At 35.0% G+C, this 24479-nt stretch overlaps 1 protein-coding gene across 7 annotated transcripts in view; it reads right to left on the reverse strand.

Moving 5' to 3' along the window:
- Positions 1 to 3939: 3939 nt before the first annotated feature.
- Positions 3940 to 24479, reverse strand: part of CWC22 (CWC22 spliceosome associated protein) — a 63953-nt gene continuing 43413 nt past the window's right edge. For all 7 annotated transcript variants that reach the window (XM_086361124.1, XM_086361074.1, XM_086361115.1 and 4 more), the window contains exons 12-20: positions 24235 to 24339; positions 22547 to 22628; positions 18976 to 19036; positions 14350 to 14427; positions 13575 to 13727; positions 11921 to 12048; positions 10152 to 10253; positions 9831 to 10051; positions 3940 to 5400 (exon numbers count right to left, since the gene is read on the reverse strand). In XM_086361124.1, the coding sequence (XP_086217250.1) occupies positions 4832 to 5400; positions 9831 to 10051; positions 10152 to 10253; positions 11921 to 12048; positions 13575 to 13727; positions 14350 to 14427; positions 18976 to 19036; positions 22547 to 22628; positions 24235 to 24339 (1499 nt within the window). In that variant the 3' untranslated portion in view covers positions 3940 to 4831. The remainder of the gene's footprint in view (positions 5401 to 9830; positions 10052 to 10151; positions 10254 to 11920; positions 12049 to 13574; positions 13728 to 14349; positions 14428 to 18975; positions 19037 to 22546; positions 22629 to 24234; positions 24340 to 24479) is intronic.

Below are 24479 nucleotides of genomic sequence, written 5' to 3' on the forward strand. Positions count from 1 at the left end.
CAAAGTATTGAAATCAAGAACAAAAAATTCATTCATTAAAAAAAAAACAAAAAAATCACTTGTAATTACCCAGAGATAACCAAAACTTTCCCCCCTCTTTCTGACATGTTTGGGAAATGCGAAATCAGGGGTATTAGAAGCTGGTTGCTTAAATTAAAACAATATATACATCTGGGAAAGAAGTACTACAGTGGGAATAAAGTGACAGAAAATTACTCTTTGCTGTGCTTTGACTCTAGAAAAATCCATTAATTTTCTGTTTGGCTATTCTAACACAACCCTTCCTCCTTTTTTTACAGCTGCCCTGGAGGCTCAGACGGTAAAGAATTCGCCTGCAAAGCGGGAGACCTTGGTTTGATCCCTGGGTTGGGAAGATTCCCCTGGAGGGCATGCATCCCGCTCCAGTATTCTTTTTTTTTTTTTTCTCTAATTTTATTTTTAAACTTTACATAATTGTATTAGTTTTGCCAAATATCAAAATGAATCCGCCACAGGTATACATGTGTTCCCCATCCCGAACCCTCCTCCCTCCTCCCTCCCCATACCATCCCTCTGGGCCGTCCCAGTGCACCAGCCCCAAGCATCCAGCATCGTGCATCGAACCTGGACTGGCAACTCATTTCCTACATGATATTTTACAGGTTTCATTGCCATTCTCCCAAATCTTCCCACCCTCTCCCTCTCCCACAGAGTCCATAAGACTGTTCTATACATCAGTGTCTCTTTTGCTGTCTCGTACACCGGGTTATTGTTACCATCTTTCTAAATTCCATATATATGAGTTAGTATACTGTATTTATGTTTTTCCTTCTGGCTTACTTCACTCTGTATAATAGGCTCCAGTTTCATCCACCTCATTAGAACTGATTCAAATGTATTCTTTTTAATGGCTGAGTAATACTCCATTGTGTATATGTACCACAGCTTTCTTATCCATTCATCTGCTGATGGACATCTAGGTTGCTTCCATGTCTTGGCTATTATAAACAGTGCTGCGATGAACATTGGGGTACACGTGTCTCTTTCCCTTCTGGTTTCCTCAGTGTAAGCTTCTGCACATCAAAGGAAACTATTAGCAAGGTGAAAAGACAGCCTTCAGAATGGGAGAAAATAATAGCAAATGAAACAACAGACAAACAACTAATCTCAAAAATATACAAGCAACTCCTACAGCTCAACTCCAGAAAAATAAACGACCCAATCAAAAAATGGGCCAAAGAACTAAATAGACATTTCTCCAAAGAAGACATACAGATGGCTAACAAACACATGAAAAGATGCTCAACATCACTCATTATCAGAGAAATGCAAATCAAAACCACTATGAGGTACCATTTCACACCAGTCAGAATGGCTGCGATCCAAAAGTCTACAAATTATAAATGCTGGAGAGGGTGTGGAGAAAAGGGAACCCTCTTACACTGTTGGTGGGAATGCAAACTAGTACCGCTCCAGTATTCTTGACCAGAGAATCCTGGCGGACTACAGTCCATGGGGTCGCAAAGAGTCAGACACAACTGAGCAACTAACCACACACATTACAGTGATATAATAGAGCAATCACGAGTCAATCAATGAACCTTAATTTTCTCCTAAGTCTCTGCTAGATGCTGGGGAAAAAGAAAACCGGTATTCGTTGAATGCCCACTTTGCGCTATATATTACTATATAACTTTGACTGCTTATTTCATTTAATTATGACTACAACTGTATAACATGGGCACAATAAACATTTTAAAGATGAATGTGAAGGTTAGAGAGATGAAATAACTTGCCCAAGTCCACACAGCTGTTAGGTGGCAGAGCTGGTACTCAAACACTTCTTTCAAACTAGAATGAAGCTGATCTGGGTTAAAATCTGGTCTGCCACTTCCTAGCTTTCTGCCTCGAACCTAATTAACCTCTCTGGACTTCACTCTTCTCTTTTGTAATATGGGGAGACAAAACCAATTCTCATAGGGTTATTTTGTGAAAACTGGTTTATTCATTACTTCATCCATCAAATGATGGACTACAGAACAAGGAAGTGAAGAAATGAGGGAGTGGGATAACACGACACCAAAGTCAATAACTCTAATGTTGTGATAAAGTGAAAAGATTGCTAGGAGAGCAGCATTAAAGCAGAGGAGCTGGATGGGCAGTGGTCAAAGTGTGATGCTTGAAGGAGATGTTTCAGAGGTTACATGGATTTTGAAGTCAACATGAAGAAGATGACCATGGGAGTGGGTAGCTAGGGATGTGAAAGGCAGGGATGGATGAGAAGCAAGGAAGCTGAGAAACTGAAAAACAATGAGCAATGCATGTAAAATATCTGTAACTCAGCTGGTCCTTACAAAATACTAATCCTAAGAAATAAAAAATTAGGAATAAATAACAAATAAATTTCTCATCTGCATATTAAAAAGGATGAAAGTGAGAAATCTGCCTCAGTGGCAGGCGGTGGATGGGAACAAATATCTGATGCTTCAGAAATGCATCCAGAAGGCAGAAAGTGTATTCTTCACCTAGGCTCTTATTTATTATGTCCTGATATGACTCCCTTACTCTTAAAAACCTCTGCCTGAAGGCACTTAGGTGTTCCATTAATTGCTTTTCTAAGAGTAAATATTAATAAAATACTGAGCAGCAAAGAAAGCTGAACTAAGTAGAACAGGAAATGTTAACAAAAATTTCCAGGCAATATTTATTATAAATAAACATTTATGCCTCAGCAGTTCCTTCTGCTTCAGTTAAATGCCACCTTATGAGAGTCTTCTCCAAGCTTCCTAGGTAGAATCATCACCCTCTGTCCTCCTCCATTATCACACTCTCTCCTTTCCTTTCTTCTTCATAGCATTTATTACCACTGGGTACACTTACATTTCTTTGTTCATTGTCTTTTGCCGGTCTCTTTCCCAACGATACTATCTAAGAGTTGAGACTTTGTTTTCTTCATGGCTTTATCTTTAATTCCTAGAATAGACTTGGCAACGTAGAAGTTCAATAAAAGTTACATTAAAAAAAAAATCTACTTTAAAAACTCTTTAACATCTTAAGCACTCAATAAAAAGAATGGTTTCCCATTTTTACATTTAGAAAATTATGAAATAATGTTGAGAAAATAAAATTTCTAGTACATTTTCCTTGTTAACGCCTCTAAAGATGAATGTTAGATAATAATTAGATAATAAAGTTAAAAGAATTAACTCATTTATTTCCCTTAGGGCTTACAACCTGTATGTTACTTAAATCCGATTTGCTGAGCTTCACAGTTCTGTGAAATGTACTACATCTGTGATGGTCCTTTCTAATCACAACTTACCACCTTCTAACCAACACAGGTACTTTTTCCAAACTGCCATATTCAATTAATACTCGGGCGACAGGGGGAGAAGAGAAAGAGAACATAGTATGCCTTTATCGACATGGACTTTATTATACTTATGCTCAAGTTCTTTTTTAATATATAATTTTATTCATTTTGGCTGTGCTGGGTCTTGGATGCTGCAAGGCTCTTTAGTCGTGGTGCGTGGGCTGCTAATTGCAGAGGCTCTGAGCATTGTGGCGCACAGGCTCTAGGCACTAGGCTTCAGTAGCTGCAGCACGTGGGCTCAGTCGTTGCCACCCTTTGGCTCCACATCACAGGCTCAATAGTTGTGGGCTCTAGAACACGGGCTTAACTGCTCCGTGGCATGTCCTGGACCAGGGACCTAACCGTATCTTCTGCATTGGCAGGTGGATTCTTTACCACTGAGCCACCAGGGAAGCCCCTATACTCAAGTTCTTAAATAAATCGGAGTATGCCCAAAAGCCAAACTTTAAAATAGTTTGATTTTTTAAAATGGTTTAAGATTATTCTTGAATCTGGACACTGGCTAAAATGGATTTTATGTACTCTTAAGGTGAGCAAGTACAAATAGCTTATTTACTAAATGCGGTTTAATGTCAGCAAATCTAAAATTTCAGAGGCAATATTTTATTTCAAAAGTAATAAATAATATGGTCACACAGTAACTGCTGAGAGTTACAAGGATAGCAACCCTTAAAATTCTTATAAAAAAACTAAAATTATTTCACTGTTGGTCTTGCCTATATTTCTCATGACTGCGTGTTTTCCAATAACCTATTAATCCACATTAAAGCTTAAATACATAGTAACTTACCAACAGTGACAGAACTTCAAGGCTGAGAAAAAGCACTCATCACAAAGAATTTCAATTAAAAGTTAACCTAACAGTCCAGAAAGAAATGTTATCAATGAGAAAAGTCCTAATTTTTAAATAAGACAGCTATGTATCTGTTTAAAGACTAACACACACCTAGCTTCACTGAAACACTTCTGAAAAAAAATTATACATACATATTTTGTTAAAGACATAAAATAAAACTTAAAATAATTCCTCTACTTTAAAAAAAGCAAGACTCCTAAGAAAAGTTTATAGTATCTCATTAACAAAGCAAAAACCTTAAAAAGGTTCATCTATTTTGGTCTTCAGTTACAAATAAAAAGTCACTAACAATTCATTATAATAATTCAATAAACAATTAGAAACATTATCAGAAAAAAAATTGTTGATAAAAAAATCATCAATTCAATGAGCATTTGATTGTTTTATTAACAAAATATAGGCAAGAATTATAACCCTCTCTGGTGAAACTTCTCAAATAATTTTTTGTAGAAGGCCTTGAGACATATCAATTATAAAACATATTAAAATGAAAACATTTTTAAATGTACAAATACAAACCAGTACTTTATACAATAATTCTCTACAAAGTTTGTCAATCGATGTAAAAAATACTTTGTTGCAACTGAATATAAGGCATGTTCAGTTTCTGTGATTTTGCAGAATTATTTTTTTTGCTTTGTTGGAGACTTTTCTCTTCGCCGGTCCTGACTTTTCTTTGATTCTCCGGATTGTTCAGAGTATCGGCTAGGTTTTTCCCATTGCCTCTCAGCACCGTTCTGATACCTATCGTCCTCGCTTCTAGAACCTGAATGTTTTTTATTTTTTTCTCTTGACTTGGATCTATCCCTCCTTCTAAAATTCTCACTGTCCCTGTTTCGATGTCTGTGCTCATTTTCAGAGAAAGAATTTCTCCTCTCCCTTTTCTTTTCGGGATCTCCATGATTACGTGCCAAATCCACGCGTGCTTCTTGGTCTCGGTCATGCACGGCTCTGCTGCAGCTGTTTCTCGCAGAAGGAATCCCTCTGTCTGAAGTGTATGTTGTTCCAGAGCCTCTTGAGTCCCTCTCTCTGGGTTTCTCTGACCTCCTTTCTCTCTCAGTCCTTGTCTCCTGGTGCCGATGCTCTGGCCTCCTTTCTTCTTGTTTTCTGTCATTTATTTCTTGTTTCCTGATCAATTTATCTACTTCTTTACTTCTGTGGTTCCCATGCCCCTTCTTTCTTACATTTTTAGCTGCATGTGTAAAATGAAATATAGTTAGTTAGCTTATATTTTAATCTTAATTTCACAATTGAAAAAAAATATTTATTTATACATTATAGGTTTGTTTACTAATTCAGACAAACTGGAAGAAGAATCAAATTAACTGAATGCAAAATCTGATGACAGAACAGTATACAAAAAATATAATTTTTAAGAATATACAATATAATACATTAGTTACCGAAGTAACTGCTTTGATCCTTAAACAAATGTTTTAAATAAGGTATATAGGAAATGTAAAAGTTTTAATGATGTGACTAAAGTGGTACATTTGCACTTACAAATTTTATCCAAAACATAAATTTCAGCCCATATGCATTATGTCATATGAAATATAATGTCAGATATGATACATAATTAAAATACAATGATCCTACATGCCAGCAACATCACTTCCTAAAAGGTGGGTTGAATGGGATGACTGGGTTTGTGTAAAAACAGGAATACATATTTTTCAAATACAAACCTCTGCCTACAAAAATAACAGTCCTGCTACCAGAGAAGTAGTAACTATGCAAAGAGAAGCTATGATGGAATCTAAGCATAGGCTTTATGAGAGCCACAAAGGCTTGATTGCTAAGAAAACTCTTCCAAGGCTTTGAAACTTTTCTTTTATTGGTTTGTCCACAAATATAAGTATTAATTAAAATGAAATATCTTACCCATTTTAAGTTATAAAACACACTTAGCCACTTTGTGTTATCTGCTTTGGGTACATATCAAAAGTACTGAGAAGACCACAATTTCTGTCAAAGGTGGAAAGTTGCCTATCTTTGTCCTACCTCCACTCAAATGTACCAGCGTCTATTTCTCCTGCCAAATGCCTACCCGTGGCAAACCATGGGTCCTGGTTTGCCACAAAGGACCAGTTTCTCTGGTTCCTATCAAGCAGTTCAGCTGAACTACAGCTACCCAAGCAGAAACCATCTGGCTCTGTGCAGAATCAACGCCTCTCTCTGACCCTCTGTATCCCACCCCTGGTGCTTCTTGACACCAAAACCTGAGCCCTACAGTAATATGCATTTTCCTCTCTGGTGTTTGCTTTACAATTTTCTAATTTGGTATATGTTCATATTGCTTTTATGCTATTTAATATGTTATTAATAAAACTGAAAGCTCTCTACTGAAATTGTATGATGAGGCAAATTAATTTTGAATCAGCAAGCTTCCTTACTGCAGCAGTTCATGCTGTGTTATCATCTGTTCTCAAAACAGATACCATGAAATAACAAATTCTTTAGAGGTGAATGGTAAATGAACAATGTTAGTATATTTCAACTTAAGAATAAAACTTCCTGTGAGTAAATGGAGTCTTGCTCTAACAATATAAATCACCGAGTCCCCTAATTCTGGATGCCACATAGTATGTAAAACACTCTGAAGAGAAACAAGTGTGTAAAGACTAGCCTGACTAACCTACTAATAAGGCTGTGAGGACAAGTGCTGCGTCTCTGAAATACACACTAAAAAAACAAGAAATGACATGCATTTTGGGCAATCAGACTCTCTCTTATTTAAATTAAGATACTATGGTGAAAGAAAGCAGAGTTGGCCCTGGGGAAAACAACATAGACCTTTTTAGAAAATGGCATATTTGAAAAAATACTTTACTACAGCACTTTCTCTTCCAAGGAAGATGAAGAAGATTGTGAAAGACTAGTAATGTTGCTGAAAACAACTAGAAATGCCCGATAAAAGCTTAAAATCTGCTATTTAATGGCATTAAAGATCTGAAACAACTTGAGATGCTATAAGGAAGTAAGCGCTCAAGAAAAAAAGGATGGGTGTGTGTCAAAAGAACACAGAAGTCAACTTGAAGGAACTTCTAATTGCCAAAGCTGAAATGATATGAACAAGAAAATAAATGACGGCACTGGACTTTAACTCACAGAATAAGATAAATATCCGTGAGTCTACACTGATATATGTAACACGATTAATAAATAAATGCAGGGGGCACAACTCTTTCTTACAAGAGAAATTTCATTATTAAATGCAGAAAAACAGAGACAAATAGAAAAACCACCATTTGGCAAACATTATAGTAACAAGTGTTGCAGATAAGATCCAAAGATGGGCGCAAAAATAGAAGACTAAGAGGAGAAAGAGATCTGCATCGTACTGAATTATCTTCCTATAACAGTAATTTATAGAGAAAAACGGTTTCCATGAAAAATACAGCAGATATCACCATAACCAAGTGATTAAAGTTAGTATCACCTATAAGACATATTAGTATCACCTATAAGACATATCAATATTATCAACTTCTCAGTAAGGCAAAGTAAGAATAACACATCATCTCTATGGTATCCTGGCCAAAAATGAATAATCTCCTTCTAATCATGAGAAAACATCAGACAGATATTCACACTGAGTGAGATTGTGCACAGTAAGTGACCAAAGGACTTAAAAAGGGTCAAAGCCATTCAAACCAACGAAAGCCTGAGAGAAGCTATCATGGGTTATATAGAAGGCTAAAGAGAAATACAATTAAAGGCCAATAAGGATCCTGGAACAAGAAAAGGGACATCAGTGGAAAAACTGGTGAAATTCAGACTTTTCCCAATGTTAATTTCCTGATTTTGATAACTAAACTATAATTATGGAAGATACTACTAACATTAGGGAAAGTTGGGTGAAAGCTATATGGAAATTCTCTGTACTATTTTTGTAACCTTCTTATAAGTCAAAATTATTTTAAAATAAAAAGTAAAGAAGACACCAGTGAGCTGGATTAGAAGGGCCAAGATTCAAGAGAAGGCAGAACCACAGAGAAGTGAGCTGATGTCACCTTCTTCCTGCAAGCATCTGCTGATTCAGGGCTGCTGCCGAGGGAAGAAACCAGCAGAGCTCTGGTTGCCTCACAGGGCTTAAGAGACAGGAACAGGGCTAGTTATTTGCAATACATACATGTGACAAAAGAGACATATCCAAAATACATAAATGCACTTATAAATAAACAGAAAAGACAACATAATTTAAAAAGGGTAGGGGGAGGCAAAAAGCTTAGAACAGCCACTTAACAAAAAGAAAAGATTCAAATGGCCAATAATACACAAAATGATGCTCAGCCTCACTAGTGATCAAGGAAATGCAAATTAAAATCACAATGCAATACCACCACATACCCACCAAAATGGCTAAAATGAAAATGATGGTTAAAACATTAGTGAAGATGGGAGCTACTGCAACTCTCACACATGGCTGCCTGGATGTTAAGTTGCTTCAATCATGTCCGAGTCTTTGTGACCCTATGGACTGTAACCTGCCAGGCTCCTCTGTCCATGGCATTCTCCAGGCAAGAATCCTGGAGTGGGTTGCCATGTCCTCCTCCAGGGGATCCTCCCAAACCAGGGATCAGACCCACCTCTTCTGCAGCTCCTGCACTGCATGCAAATTCTTTACTGCTGAGCCACTGGGGAAGCCCCATCCATGGCTGGTGGGAGTGTAAACTGGAATAACCACTTGGAAAGCTGTTCAGCAGTATCTACACACACCCTACAAACCAGGGATTCCACCTCTAGGAACATATCCAACAGAAATGTGTATACACATACGCACATATGTCACCAAAAGATGTGTATCATAGCATTCATGGAAACACTATTTATAAATTTAAATTTCCATTGAGTAAAAAGGATAAATGTTAAATATACTATGAAACACTTGTACATACTGAAAAACTATACAGCAATGAGAATGAATGAAAAATAACTAAATGCCATAGTATGGCTGCATCTGACAAACATAAAGTTGAAAGATAAACCAGACATAAAGGAGTTCATAATACATAATTCCAAAGTTAAAAACAGGCAAAACTAATTTAGAGAACTGCAAATCAGAACAGGAGTTGCCATGAGCCAATGGATGGGAGGAGTGGTACTAAGCAGGGGAGAGAACAAGGGAAGGCTTCTGGGGTACTGACTGCTCTTGTTCTGGGTCCTGGCTACATGGATATGGTTTATGAAAATTTACACAGCTGTTCATTTATAAGACATGCACTGAATATGTGGTATGTGTCAATTACTAACATAAGGGCTTCACTGTTAATACTAAAAAAATTAAAATTTCTTTAAAATACAACCATCAGGAGAGCTCCTGCAAAGCAGATGACAGATATTACGAAAGGCATTTCAGTCAGCACTCAGACAAATATTTGCCAACGGAGTATCTTCATTTTGATGAAAAGGATTCCAAAAGATAATCCTAACATTATAAATATTGAATTCAGTATAGACTGCAACAGTGATAGATGATCATTTATATTATTAATCGTGGCTTTTAAACAAGTGAACTCTAAAATAAATAAGCAATCAAATTTTCTCTTCCCTTGTAAACAGAACCAGCAACATACTTGTTAGAAAAGAGCACGATCAATTATAAATGACTTTCAGTACCTGAGGCTGAGCTCTGACTACTGGTGGATGAAGAATCGCTTTCTTCACTAGAAGACTCTGAACTGCTGTCACTGCTGTCCGAATCAGAGGCAGAGGAGTCAGACTCTGAGGAGGAGGACTCGGAAGAGCTTGAAGAGGAGGAGGATTTATCTGGCTCAACATCCGGTTTTTGTGCCACAATGACCTTTGGTGTATTTTTGAGATGCTCACGCAGTTCATCCCTAATTAAAAACATAACCCACTGTTAGATTCTGCCTCGAAGGAACTGTGAGGTAAGTTTGAGATAAGTAAGTTGAATAAAACTCTGATAATAATGCTTACGTTAAACCTCCAAGACCAATAGAAGTAAAGAAGTTGATGGCAAATCGAGTGTTTCTTGGGTTATCTCGGGGTAATAATCCTTCAAAGAATGGCTGTAGAGTTCTGAAAAAGAAAATGAACAAAAGAGAACAGAATGCTTGGAGATAAAAAGGCAAAATCCTCATACATTTTTCAGAATTTCTATACATTAAATTAGTAAATGAAATATAAGTAAGTGATTTAAAAATCACCGATTAGGTCAGGCTGCATGCTATCTAATGACATGAGTAGGGGCAAGTGACAGTTCACTAAAATTGACTTCCAGGAATTCCCGACGGTCCACTGGTTAGGACTCAGTGCTTTCACTGCCAGGGGCCCCGGTTCATTCCTGATAGTGGAACTAAGATCACGCAAGTCACGAGGTGCGGCACAAAATAAAGAAATTAAATTGATTTCTATAATTATATGAGAGGAGGTTTTTTAAAAAAAACTTTCATATATAGTCAGAATAGATATACGTATATAACACATATAAATCTATGGATACATATGTGTATTTATATTTGAGTGTATGTACAGAAAAGTAAAAAAAAAAAAGCCCTCTTCTGTTGTACACACACACACGCATGTCTACACAGTACTGTGCAAGGCACGCGGAAGGGGAAAAGTCAGGAGAAATCAAGGGTGAAGACTATGGAATCGCTGTTTCTCAGAAGGGGAACAAACAGAAAAACAGCAATGTCACGTGGTTTTGAGTGACACACTCAGTGGACTAAGCAGCAGAGTTAGGAAAAACCATCTTTCATAGGAAAAGGTAACAATATAAGAAGAATGATTAAGAGTTTGCTGGACAGAACAAGAGAAGGAATTCCCAGCTCTGGAAACAGAGGTAAGGGAGCATGAATCAGCTTACTATTATGTTTAATAAGCTGTGCAATGTTTGAGTGGCCAGAATACATCTTGCTGGAGAAGGAGTCCCAGAGCCTGGCAAGTAGACAAGGACCAGTAAGTAAGTATATGAAGCTAAGAGAAGCAAATGGATTGGCCAAGAGCATGTAGAATTCAGGACAGACCTCTGGCGAACATAAGCGAGGCAGGCCAAAGAAGAGAGACTGGCAGGAGCAAGGCAGAATGAGAATAAAGTAAGGTGTCAGTGAGCAAGTGGTCAATAGTGTAAGTGAGACCAAGAGGTCAAGAGGCATGAGGACTGTACAGGACTGGGGGATTTGGCAGATGATCACTGAGAAAACTTTGAAAGGATTTCAGGAGTATGAATGGAGTAGACGTCAATGTAAGTGGTAATGGGCAATCTGAATACCTGCCAAGAAAGAGAGCTGGGATAGGGATTACAAAGTAGTCCTGGAACAAAGCCTGAGTTCACCATAATAATCTAAACAATTATACGACTTATAGGACTGACCTTCACCAGTATATGTTTACAATTATCCACTGATAATAAAACATTATCATTCTAAGCCTCAACCTTAGGGTAAAAATGAAATAAAACTACAAATACTCATTACTGGAAAATTCCAATCAGTATGGAAAAATAATTTTGCATGTTCTAACTAAATTAAAAGAGGCATGATATCTGCATTTTCTCTACTTGAACTAAATGACCATTAAAAGTTTCATGTTGTCCCCTGTCACACAGAACATGAGAGTCAGAGTAGTGACAGAATGTCCTAAGGACTTATTTTTACAACTAAGAGTAGACTTACGGTTGCTAAAGTAGGAGAATAAAAGTAAGAATAAAAAGTGCTTAATTTAAAATTTAATAATAAACTTACTCATCCTTTAATCTTGCATTAAGTTTAGGAAGACCCATGTATTCACACAGTTCTTGGAAAAATATTTTCACAAAAATTCTACTGGATGACGTAGTGGTTTCTTCACTCAGTTTTATACATTCAAGAACCTGAAAATGAGAATTAAAAAAAGACATTATTATTTTGGTATTCAAATGGTAAGACACAGTGACCAATATCTCTAACTTTCAGTGTCCCCTGAAATTATAATTTGTTATCTTCAATAAGAATTATCTATAAATATCTTCCATTACGCTGATAGTACCTGGGAAAGTTTAAGACTGCTTTTCTATACAAATTTTCAAAATGTTAAGATGCTACAGAAGTAAAGTTCATTCTCTTTCCTGAGTACTGTGCTTTTTATAGCAGGGAGGAATATTGGCTTTAGCATATAATGCTAAGATTACTAGCTCCTAAAACCTAGTTATCTGGACGGATGTTATCACATTGTATGTCCAGTGCATACAGTACATGAGAAGGGTAAAGACCAAGAATGACGGCTTGTTCTGAATAGTAAGACTAGGGCTTCAAAACTGAAGCTCATAGAGAGAGATTTCAGGGTGAAAAAAAGTAAAAGCAACCTCCAGTTTTTAATGGATCGTGTGTTCCAGAAGCTTACTATTCCAATTGTTTTAAAACTTCCCTTTCATTTTCCCAGAGAAGGAAGAAAAAAACAAAGTAAAAAAGTTTAACAGCCTGCAGGGTTAGGACACACTTAGTACTTAAAGTATTACAAAATGTGTCCAACGTTTATAAGCTCAACAATGTTGTTTCATTCTACCATTGGGCTGTGGTATTCTACAATATGATCCTCTTTCTTCTTGGATATAATTTCTTTCGAATTTTTCAATTCCTTCAGCCTAATCTACCACTTGTATTCTGTATTACTACCATGGGCATCTTACCTCTTCTGTTATATGGTATTTAACTCCTTGAAAGCAGGGACCATATATAATTCATTTTGGAAGCCCAGTGTCTCTTTCTGGGCACAGAGTTGGTGACTAAACAAATGGTTGTTGAATGAACAGCAGTTGTACAATTAAGTGGCAGCTTAGGGAATGCAGTTCAAATTCCAACCCAGTGTACATTTCCCCATCGAGAGTATCTTTCCCTGTTCTATGACTATAGGAACTCCTCCCAAACACTTATCCAACTTCAGTGTTGGCTAAGAAAAATACATCCTGCCAGAACAGTCATTTCTCTCTTGCCCTTACCAGAGGAACTTCTGACAGTTACTCCATCAGGAAACAGGCAGTAACTCAAAGGATCATGTGCCACCAAACTCTGCCGTACATGGATCGGAGCATGCACACACACGAATGCTCACGGATAAGATAAAAAACTATGTTTTTTCTGAAAACATTCCTAGGTATCGCCTTCAAAAAGCATTGTAACGTTTAGACTATTAATATCATTCAAAATGTTATTTCTTACATTCAAACACTGTTAGTTTTTTGATCCCACGTTACATGAATATAACCTCAAAGAGTGCCATTATAGTAGATGTTTGCTCCACATGTCATTTTAAAGTACACTGCCTACATTGGAAAAGTATGGCTATGTTATACTTAATAATATTTATTTCGGAATAACAGGGGATTAGGAAAGAAGTACAAATATTGACTCATCTACTTACGCTCCATGGAAGTGAATCAGTGTATAAAAGGTGAGCAAACATCTTAGCAACATTTCTCAATTTGTTTGTTTCCAAGCGATGGATGGTATCATACTGTTCTTTGAATATACTTTCAAAGGATTCCATGTATTCTTTTTTTAGCATGCAAAACCGCTAATAAATTAAAAATAAAAATGTCAACACCATATTAAATCCTAATTTTATTCAATCAAAAGTTAATAAATATTTGTATATAATATCAATCTTATTTGTTGTATAATGGGATGCTTAAAAAAGCAGTTAATTTATACCACTATCTACCTGGGATTTATATGCTAAAACAAAGCTATACACATGGCTGACCACAGATACACACATTTATATAAGATAAATAAATATACTTCTCCATGGGTTAAGTTTGGATTCAAAAAATTATTTTAGCTCATGCTTTATATATGTTGCCTGAACATGTACTTGACCAGAAACTGCTGTGAAATTTTGAAAAGACAGCATTTAATTGTTCTCTTTGGGAAACTGTTACAAAGTATGTGGAATGCCTCAAATTTCTGGAAGAATGATATGTAATATCAAAGAACTACAAACAGGAAGTGGGAAGGGAGGAAGCTACAGAGATGGGGAAAAACTGTGGAAGGAAAGAACGATTTGTTTTCAGCAAAGATATGTTAGTATATTAGACCAGGCAACAAAGCAGACCCATTAATTCACAATACTCATGTTCAGAATTACCCTTGTGATTTCATCAAAATCCAACATGAAAAATGAGGTCGGAACTCACCCCAGCTAATAAGCCAAAAAATTTCTCATATGTCCTTTGTTGGGCACAGCAATCAAGTATCATGTTGCAGAGTTCTTTCTGTTTGGAAAAAAAGTACATTAATGATTCAAAACACAATGAATCCATGCTGTGTGATAATTTATCAGTATGACAAAGATAGCCTGAATTTTTAAATAAGGTTTTAAAAACATAAAACTTTGTGAAGTTGAGTTATGAAAACAAAACAAAAAATTCAATCTATGTCAAGACTATAGTTCTTTAAAGTCTTCTGTTTGGCTAACAGAAATTCCATGTCATTTATGCCAATCAGACTGCTTAAAAAATTCTAAACTCATATAAGTATGAGCCACTTCAAGAAAACCTAGTAAAGGAAACAGATACATCAACAAAAAGAAACTAAATATATCACATTCTAAAAGATTCTATACAGAAATCTTTTAAATACAGACCAATACAACATTTAAACCGAGTTATCAAGAATATATTTTGTTAATATGGAAAAGGCAAAACATGGTGAATCTTTACAGAGGATAAAATAGGCACAACGTCAATGCTAACATAATGACCGCCTTGTTGATAAGAAAATATATTTAAAAGAACAACAACAAAAAAGACCTTTGTGGCTAAGATTTTTAGCCTCAAAATAAATGTTACGCATATAGATCTGTCCACAGATGAATCTAAATAAATAGATGGAATCATTCCATAACTGCTCTTTCCACACACTGTCCAAGCACTTATTTTTGTGTCTTGAAAACTCCTTTGTGAAAATTCTGTTGAACTACGAAATGCAAGAGTTAATCCAAGATCGGGAAATACCAACATCACAAATTACTTATAATGAATAAATATTATTTAATTCCTGAAATAACCCTAATTAAATATGTATCAATTACAGCAATTTCATAGATGAAGAAACTCAGGAAATATGGACAAATCAATGGAGACAAAGTGAAAAAGAGAATAACCCTAACCCTAACTTTGAGTACTGCTAAACTGACTAAAGATCTTTTTCTACAAAACATTTCTTATCAGAAAGTTTAAAAGTAACTTTTTATAAATACATTAACTGTAATGTATTTGTGTTCTATAAACAGAAACCAAGCCTATAAAATATACTATATACTCTTTCAGTTCACTTTTATTTTTTACCTTTATACTTCAATTAGGAATTCTGACATTTTTGTCCTCTGATAAAATGAGATACAATCTATTAATATGTAATTATTATATATATTTTTAAAAATTAGGTCAATATGCATTTACTAGAAATCTCCATGTGCACCACCAGATTACACTATCCAGATGACATCCAGATGGCACCACCCTTATGGTGAAATCGATGAACTAAAGAGCCTCTTGATGAAAGTGAAAGACGAGAGTGAAAAAGTTGGCTTAAAACTCAACATTCAGAAAACTAAGATCATGGCATCTGGTCCCATCACTTCATGGGAAATAGATGGGGAAACAATGGGAACAGTGACAGACTTCATTTTCTTGGGCTCCAAAATCACTGCAGACAGTGACTGCAGCCATGAAATTAAAAGACGCTTGCTCCTTGGAAGAAAAGCTATGATCAACCTAGACAGCATATTAAGAAGCAGAGACATTACTTTTCCGACAAAGGTCCATCTAGTCGAAGCTATGGTTTTTCCAGTAGTCATGTTTGGATGTGAGAGTTGAACTATAAAGAAAGCTGAGTGCTGAAGAACTGATGCTTTTGAACTGTGGTATGGGAGAAGACTCTTGAGAGTCCCTTGGACTGCAAGGAGATCCAACGAGTCAGTCCTGAAGGAAATCAGTCCTGAATATTCAATGCAAGGACTGATGCTGAAGCTGAAACTCCAATACTTTGGCCACCTGATGCAAAGAACTGACTCTTTGGAGAAAGACCCTGATGCTGGGAAAGATTGAAGGCAGGAGGAGAAGGGGACAACAGAGGATTAGATGGTTGAATGGCATCACCGACATGATGGACATGAGTTTGAGCAAGCTCCGGGAGTTGGTGATGGACCAGGAAGCCTGGCACACTGCAATCCATGGTGTCGCAAAGAGTCGGACACTACTGAGTGACTCAATTGAACTGAACTGACTGATCCATGAGCAAGAAGGAAGGGGGACCCTGAAGAGGCATGGAACACTTTACAACTGTGCTGGCCAATGTGATGGCCAGCAATACATAGCCATTTAAATTTAAATTATTCAACATTATGTAAAATTCAAATTTTAGTTTCTTAGTCATACATCACATTTTAAATACTCAGAAGCCACATGTGACCAGTATAGTGGCCACTGTACTAAAAAGGGAAGAATATGAATATTTTCATCAATGCAAAATGTTCTATTGGGCAGTATTATTCGAGAAGCTGATAATCTACTTATAAAACTATCTAATGAAAGGTTTCTCTTTACAATATAAGGTTATTTTTAGATGTAATTATACTGCTAGATTATTATTTTTTTTAAAGGTTAGTCACAAGTTGCCTCAATTAAAATGTTTATAAATGTTTAAGTTCTGAAGAGATGTACTTTGTCAAAATTTAATATAGTACCAAAAAACCTAAATAACCTTTTCTGAGTTCTGCCACACAACACTAATTCAATATATTAAAATGCATTTTCAACTTCTACCAACACTGTATCTTACAATAACGTAACACTTAATCAGGTTTTAAGCAATATAACATGGTAATACGCTGATAGCATTGCTAATAAAGTCAGCACAACCTGCAAAACAAATGAGTTTCTCTCTGAGACTAAATGCAATTATAAGAGTTATTCCCTGTGGCATAAAATAATTAAATGTTTTAATATTTTAATTAAATATCATAGTGATTTTAGGAGATTCTTTTGAGTGCATGAAAAGAGATGCACTAAGATAGTCTTCCAAATGTTATCAAACTATGTTGAAGTTCTCAGCACAAATGCTACAGGCCAGAAGACAGTGAAAAGCCATATTCGACATGAAGTAAAAAAAAAAAAATTTCTAGCAAGAATGATCTTATCTAGCAAATAATCCTTCAGATATGAGGGAAAAATAAATATTCTGGTCTGTGGTTTCAAGGAAAAAAACAGTGAAGTTAAGTTCTAGAACAACTATCCTCCACATTAATAACATTTTTAATAACAATTATATTCAGCAAATAATGTGACAAGATCATACCATAACTTTAGTTTCACTGATAATTTTAAAGGTTAATTCACTAATTTATTCCCTTCTAATGACAATACATCAAGTATACCCATAATACATATAAGGACACTATTATTAGTATATCAATAAATAAATTTTAAGAGGGAAAAAATAAATTTTTTAATTTGCAAAAAATAATCTCTTCTCAAAATTCCATACCATGGCATTTCAAGAACTAATCTACATTCTTAAACAAGGATTGGGACGCTTTTTCCGGAAAAGACCAGACAGCAAATATTTCAGGCTGTTAGTGGCCGTATATTCTCTGCTGCAACTAGCCAATTCTGCTGCTATAGGGCAAAATCAATCACACATAATACACCAACCAATGGGTAAGGCTGCACTCCAATAAAACTTTATTAACAAAAATGGGCAGTGGGCCTGTGCCACAGTATGCCAATCTCTGTAACAGAACATATTTAAGGCCTTAAGTCAAAGGACTTCCATGTAATGTTAACTTAGTTCAGACAGTCACGATCTTTTAGAACCAGAAATCAAATAGCCTATTAGAGCTGATACATTCACTCTGGACCTGTGCTGAGTCTACTACATGTAAATCAAGATGTGAAAAACCAAACCCTAAAAGCCTTTGCTTCAAATTTCAAGCATCCAAAATATAGATGGGCAGGGAGCAATATACATAAGGAAAGAATTAGGAAAAAAAAACCAAAAACTAAGATAATCTTTTCAATCTAACCTTTATTACCCTTGGTATTAGGGTTCCATGATATTTTGAACAGTTAAGTGTATGTACTGAGTTATAAGGGTACGAGTCCCATGGGCTAAGAGGGGGCTAAAATGTACTTTATGGATAGCTGAATCCCTGACACCTTACAGAAAGCCTGACATATAGTATATGTTGAATGTGCTCAGTTGCTAAGTCATGTCCGACTCTTTGCAACCCCATGGATTGTAGCCCACCAGGCTCAGACTCTGTCAATGGGATTTCCTAGGCAAGAATACACAGTGGGTTGCCATTTCCTTCTCTATATATGCTGAATACGTTTTGTTAAATGAATTAATGAATGAAAAAAAATGGAACAGGTTCTTCTATATCCAATTCAAGTAATGTAACAACAAGTATGGTGACCTTTGCTTCTATGACAAAAGAATGCTTTAGTGCATAAAGTAGATGGACCAGGTACTTCACTAAAGAACAAACTTCCTATTGTATTTAAGGCACAATTTGATTTATAGGCAACCACTCAGAAACCTATGTAAAGTGTGGTGGTTCAGAGAAACTTTCTCCTTTTCTCACAGCTCAAACAAGCAGTTCATTTAAATCACTGCAATGAGCAGTGTATATGAAGCACTGAGTTACTGATTCATTTCATGAAACCTATTAACTATCTTAAACATTTTTATAACATACATATATATATTTTATAACATATATATATATATTTCCTAATAGAAAAAAAGTACTAACTTACTGTCTGACTCTCAGGAAACTCCATTTTTAGCAACTTGTGAGCACATTCTTCAAAATCTAAACTGTAGAGATAAAATGGTCACAATAGTTAGGTTAAAAATAGCAGCATATTTAAGTTGTAGCACTCTTTCATATATAAGAATCTTACCCTAATAATTGTCTAAAAATTTTCTTCTATATTTTCATATTACTATATTGTATATATAAAAAAGATAAGGTTTTTAACTCTACAAAGAATTAAGTACTGATACATACTATCACATGGGGGACCTTGACTGATGCTAAGTGAAAGAAGTCAGACGTAAAGACCACATATAGCATAGTTCCATTTATATAAAAAGTCCAGAATGTACAAATTCATAGACATGGAAAGCAGACAAATCTTTTATACTGCTAAATATTTCCATTTCTCCCTGATCCAAGTTAGGAAGAGGTAAAAGATGTTTCAAGAGCCCAGCATGACATCCAGAGCTTAATCACCACACTTACAAGTTATCTTGATTCATACCCAAACATAGGGCTTTTATATACTATATAAAAAGTTATTATAAAATAATAAATAACTAAAATCACTTACAAAGAAAAGAATTTGTTTTTGTACAACATTCATATAAATTGCATGAAAAATATCTTCAATATGCTTTGCTTAGAGAATTATCAAACTCAGTGTGAATTTGATTCAGGAATAATGCCAGTATCTTTTGATAACAGCAATATAAAATAATCACCCACTGAAAAATAATGATAATGAATTTAGTTTTATAGTTCTTCAGTAATCCTCAGCTTCTATTACTTATTGGGTTTCACAAGCACAAAAGGGTAATAATTCAGGATTGTAGAATGGAATTAAAAAAAAAATGAAAAAAAAAAATCTATCAAGAAGAGCTTTCATAACATGTAATATTAAATAATAACTAGAACTAAGATTAAAATAGCTAACTGTAGTTGATGAACTTCAATAATATAGCAATACCAAAAAGTATTTTAAAAAATGTGTCATTTTCTAGTTTTTATTTTTTAAAAAACAGTATTTGGGAAAAAAATCCTATAATTTCTGAAAAACAAGTCAAGTAGTTCATGGAAAATTTTTACAACTTTCCTTTTGTCTAATAAGTGAAGAATCAAAGAGAAAGTATGACAGTATTTTCCTTGTTCTTGTTTTATTTGAAAAGTATTTGGTGACTCCCTACCATAATTGTTTTGAAGTTGCACTAAATGTAAATATTAAAGAAATTATTAACTTTGCTTGCTATTTTAAACCAAACATATTCTAGAATTAACAGTGACTGAGGGAAGGGTAAAGAAAATAGATTTTATATAATGCCAGTTTTCAATGGTTTGTTGATGTCTCCAATTAAGAAACTTCAAATTGTTAAGGATATTACTCCAGTAATACAACATCAGACTGGAACATCACTTAAAACCAAGAACAACCCGGAATGTCCAACCTTTAATAGCAAAGTTAACTATGTAGTTCAATGTTTGCATAAATAAAAGAAGACTGTTTAAGGAGCCAGAACAGTAAAAAGATCAGAGTATTGGTGAGGTCAGTCAACAAGTATAAAAGGAAAGAAAATTTAAATAATAAAATCCCCAAATAGTTCAGTCACCAGAACTTGGTTTTGTTCACAAGATTTCCAAAAGTGAACAGTTTATATAAATAATCTAACCTCCTCTCAAAATAATCACTGTTGATATGTTAGTGTATTATTTCTAGAACCTGCACACATACTTATACAATTAAGACAATGCTATCAGCATGATGCCATATATTCTGTATTATTATCCCCAACTAACATTAAATCAGACCACTTGCCCAGTAATTCTCCATTAACCTAATTTTTAATAGTGGCATTAAACATGAAAACACTTTGATTATTCATATTGAGCAATACGATTTTTCTCTCTCTTTTGCACTGAATAATGCTCTATATAATTCTCTGCCAATATGTATTTCTTTAAGAAATATAATGAAAAAGAAGGGTCAAATGGCAATCAACTAAGCCATTGATTCATGCTACCAAAAGGCTTTCCAAAAGGAATGCACCAATTTAAATTTCCACCAAAAATCTTTCTGTGTATCTAATTGAAATCATCATTACTACTGAGTACTGTTGCTTTAAAAAAAATAAACCACTTCAGCTGTTTTAATGACCAATAGTACTTATGCATCTAGAATATTTGTTTGATAACATTTTTATGTTTTACTTATAATCCCATTACCTGAGTCTCCCAACCATGTTCTTTAAATACCTTTTTATCAAAGTTGTCTTTACTTCCTAAAATTATTTTTACTAGGCATTTAGGGGCTGAGAACATTTGACAAATAACATATAAGACAGTATTTATTGTACTATTACTAAAATTGGTAGAACTTCTATCAGTGTCGGTCACTTGTCTAGTGTTTTAGTTTTTCTAACATTTTTGTGTGATTCAGAGGTTATTGTTATCAAGGTTAGATCACCTAAAAAATAAAGTTTCTTTATAATAATCATGCAAAGAGCTCCACTGTGACTCTTCAAAGTTAATGTTAACAGCAAAATTAAAACAATGAATCTGCTCTTTACAACTGATTAGCATTGAATTTCTTTAAAAAGGACAAACAAAAGGTCAAACTCTAAAACTCTAAGAATAGCTACTTATAACAAAAATTTCTCATTATCCACTTTTAAGTTTGTATAAGAAAATATTAATTAGTTTTTTTCTTTCATGTGAAAGGCCAAGAAACACATAAGGGTAAAGCAAAAAAATTTCTAACTAACGTTTTGCTGTTTAACATTTCTCTTTTTGAAGATGAATCTAAGCCAAAAACTTTTCAGACAGACTGAAAACAAGATGACTCCTACTTATGAATCATTTTTGCTATTACATCATAGTAAATGGAAATATAAAAAACTTAGTAACAAAACAAAACAGGGAAAATATTCCTTCTCCACTGTAAAATAAAAACATGGTGCCCACTAAATCAGTAGGTTGATTCCCACTGAAAACAGATGTACTCAGCATTTAATATTTTCATTTATTTCTGTTTAAAACTAACCTCACAGCCTTCAAAGGGAAAAGGTTGTTTTCATGACATCATAGCAGTTCTTGCTTAATATTACTTCAAAGAGTCCTTAAAACCTTCCTAAGTCTACTTCCTACCTCCATTCACATTCATTTCCATCTGCACAACAAATCAGTGTCCAAATATCACAAGAGTTTCTCTGCTTAGAGCCAGAGTTAGAAAGCAAATTAGAAAAAAATAAAACATTAAACTTCCACTACACAATACTGTGCGAACTCTGTAATACAGAAATGTTTTCAGATTGTTGGTAATATTTAATTATACTAAATGACATAACTTAAAAAAATTTTAATTAGGAAACAGTTAAAAGTAAAGACAAATTGCTCCTGTAGATTCCTAAAAACAGTAGGAATCTACACTCTGGGACTTGGGATGGTGGAGGAGAGGCAAGCAGTTGGAGAATCCCTGCAACAGTATCCAGTTTTCTGTCACCGGATTCTAACAATCCCATCTTCTTGCCCATCCCCTGTCAAAAATTAGAATCAACTGAGCTACTGTATCTTACCTTGATTGAATAGCGAGATAAATGGTACGACGAAATGAGACTAGATTAATTTCAGTTTTGTCATGAATAGTCACCTTTTGTCCTGAAATTAAACATAACAAAATTATAAAACTATAAAAATAAATGAAGAACTGAAAATGTATCCCTTTATAGTAATGTTTTCATAATCTTTTTAGAATTTATGAGTTTAATATAATATTCTCTTCTATAGTGTAAGTTAGTATTGATATTTATAGAATTCAACATAACTATTTCTAGTCTTTTGCCATATCTTAGAGTATTTTAATTGGAGAAGGCAATGGCACCCCACTCCAGTACTCTCGCCTGGAAAATCCCATGGACGGAGGAGCCTGGTAGGCTGCAGTCCATGGGGTCGCTAAGAGTCAGACATGACTGAGCGACTTCACTTTCACTTTTCCTTTCATGCATTGGAGAAGGAAATGGCAACCCACTCCAGTGTTCTTGCCTGGAGAATCCCAGGGACGGGGGAGCCTGGTGGGCTGCTGTCTATGGGGTCGCACAGAGTCGGACACGACTGAAGCAACTTAGCAGCAGCAGCAGAGTATTTTAATAAGTTTTTTGTCAGCTCAAAGAAGTCCAGAGCCAAACCAAGAAAACTATTTTTGTTTCTGGGTTACCTGCTCATTTAGACATGATAAAAGGCCACACTTAAGCTGTTGTTAGGGAAAACATTATTTCTATGTTTATAAACAATTATCTTGATTTGGAAGAACTATAAATTATGGACAGAAATTCAGGTTCAGAGAACATTAGATCATCATGACAGGTTGGATGGGTCTAATACAAATATGAATATTTGTTAAAGTTTTATCTTATCTAATGCTTGAAAACTTTATAAACATTTAATAGTTTTTATTTGAATTGTATTTCCACATAAGACAAATTCTATAGTTAAATGTTAACTTGGTTAAGAGACATTTTAAATGAAAAAGACACTGGAAAAAATTAAACATATTTTTATAAATTATGTTGTAGAAGATCTACTATACTCTAAGACAGAACTAAAATACATTATGCCCTAGAAGGGAGAGTTATACTTTTAATATTTTCTGTCAGTAATGCCTAACACGGCTCTGGACATCAAAAATGTAACATAAGCAAATAGTGACCAGTGTATATATATTCTGGTGTTTTAATGGAGACTTAACCGAAGTAAAGTTCTGAGCTTATTTTCCTATGAAATAATATAATCAAAGCTGAAAAGGAAGGACATCATGCCTGCTTCTGTACAAATATAGCTTTTGGCTTCCCCAACCTATTTTTCCAAAATGAAGAGCAAATATCTAGTCACTCGCATCTGTCACATTCACGCCATAGTAACATAAATCACATGTACTCAACATGAATGCACCTTTTTCATAGTTCAAAATCAAAGTCATAAAACATCAAATTTAAATTATGCTGGTATTAAAAAATGAATTTCCTTGTTTCATACTTTTAAAGCAGGCTCTTTCAACCTTGCCAATGCTGATATTTTGGGCTGGATAATACTTTGCTGTGAGGGGCAATCTTGTGACTCATAGGATGTTTATGAGTCCTTGCTTTCACCCACTAGTAACAGTAGCATCTCTCCCAATACTCCACAGATTAAGAATCACTGTTTAGAGGATCACATTAGATTATTCTGGGAGTATATTTTACAATTTTATTTGCAGCTACACTTTTACCTTCTTCATCTTCTTCTCCCTCTTCCTCCTCTTCTTCCTCCTCCTCTTCACTACTTCCAGCATCTTGGTCTGTGTTTGAGTCACTATCTCCTTCATCAAGAATTTCTAAAAGAACAAAGTTAAGTTTAGGAAAACATGAATGAGCAAGGGATATAAATGTACCGCATTCTGGGGAGATAATTCTCAGTTCACTACAACCCACAGTGGTGTAAGAGTTTGTCAGCCAACAAAGATGATCACACAGG

This window comes from Bos grunniens, chromosome 2, assembly GCF_055505025.1.
Source record: "Bos grunniens cultivar Pamir isolate PY7600 chromosome 2, Bosgru_T2T1.0, whole genome shotgun sequence".
NCBI lineage: Eukaryota > Metazoa > Chordata > Mammalia > Artiodactyla > Bovidae > Bos > Bos grunniens.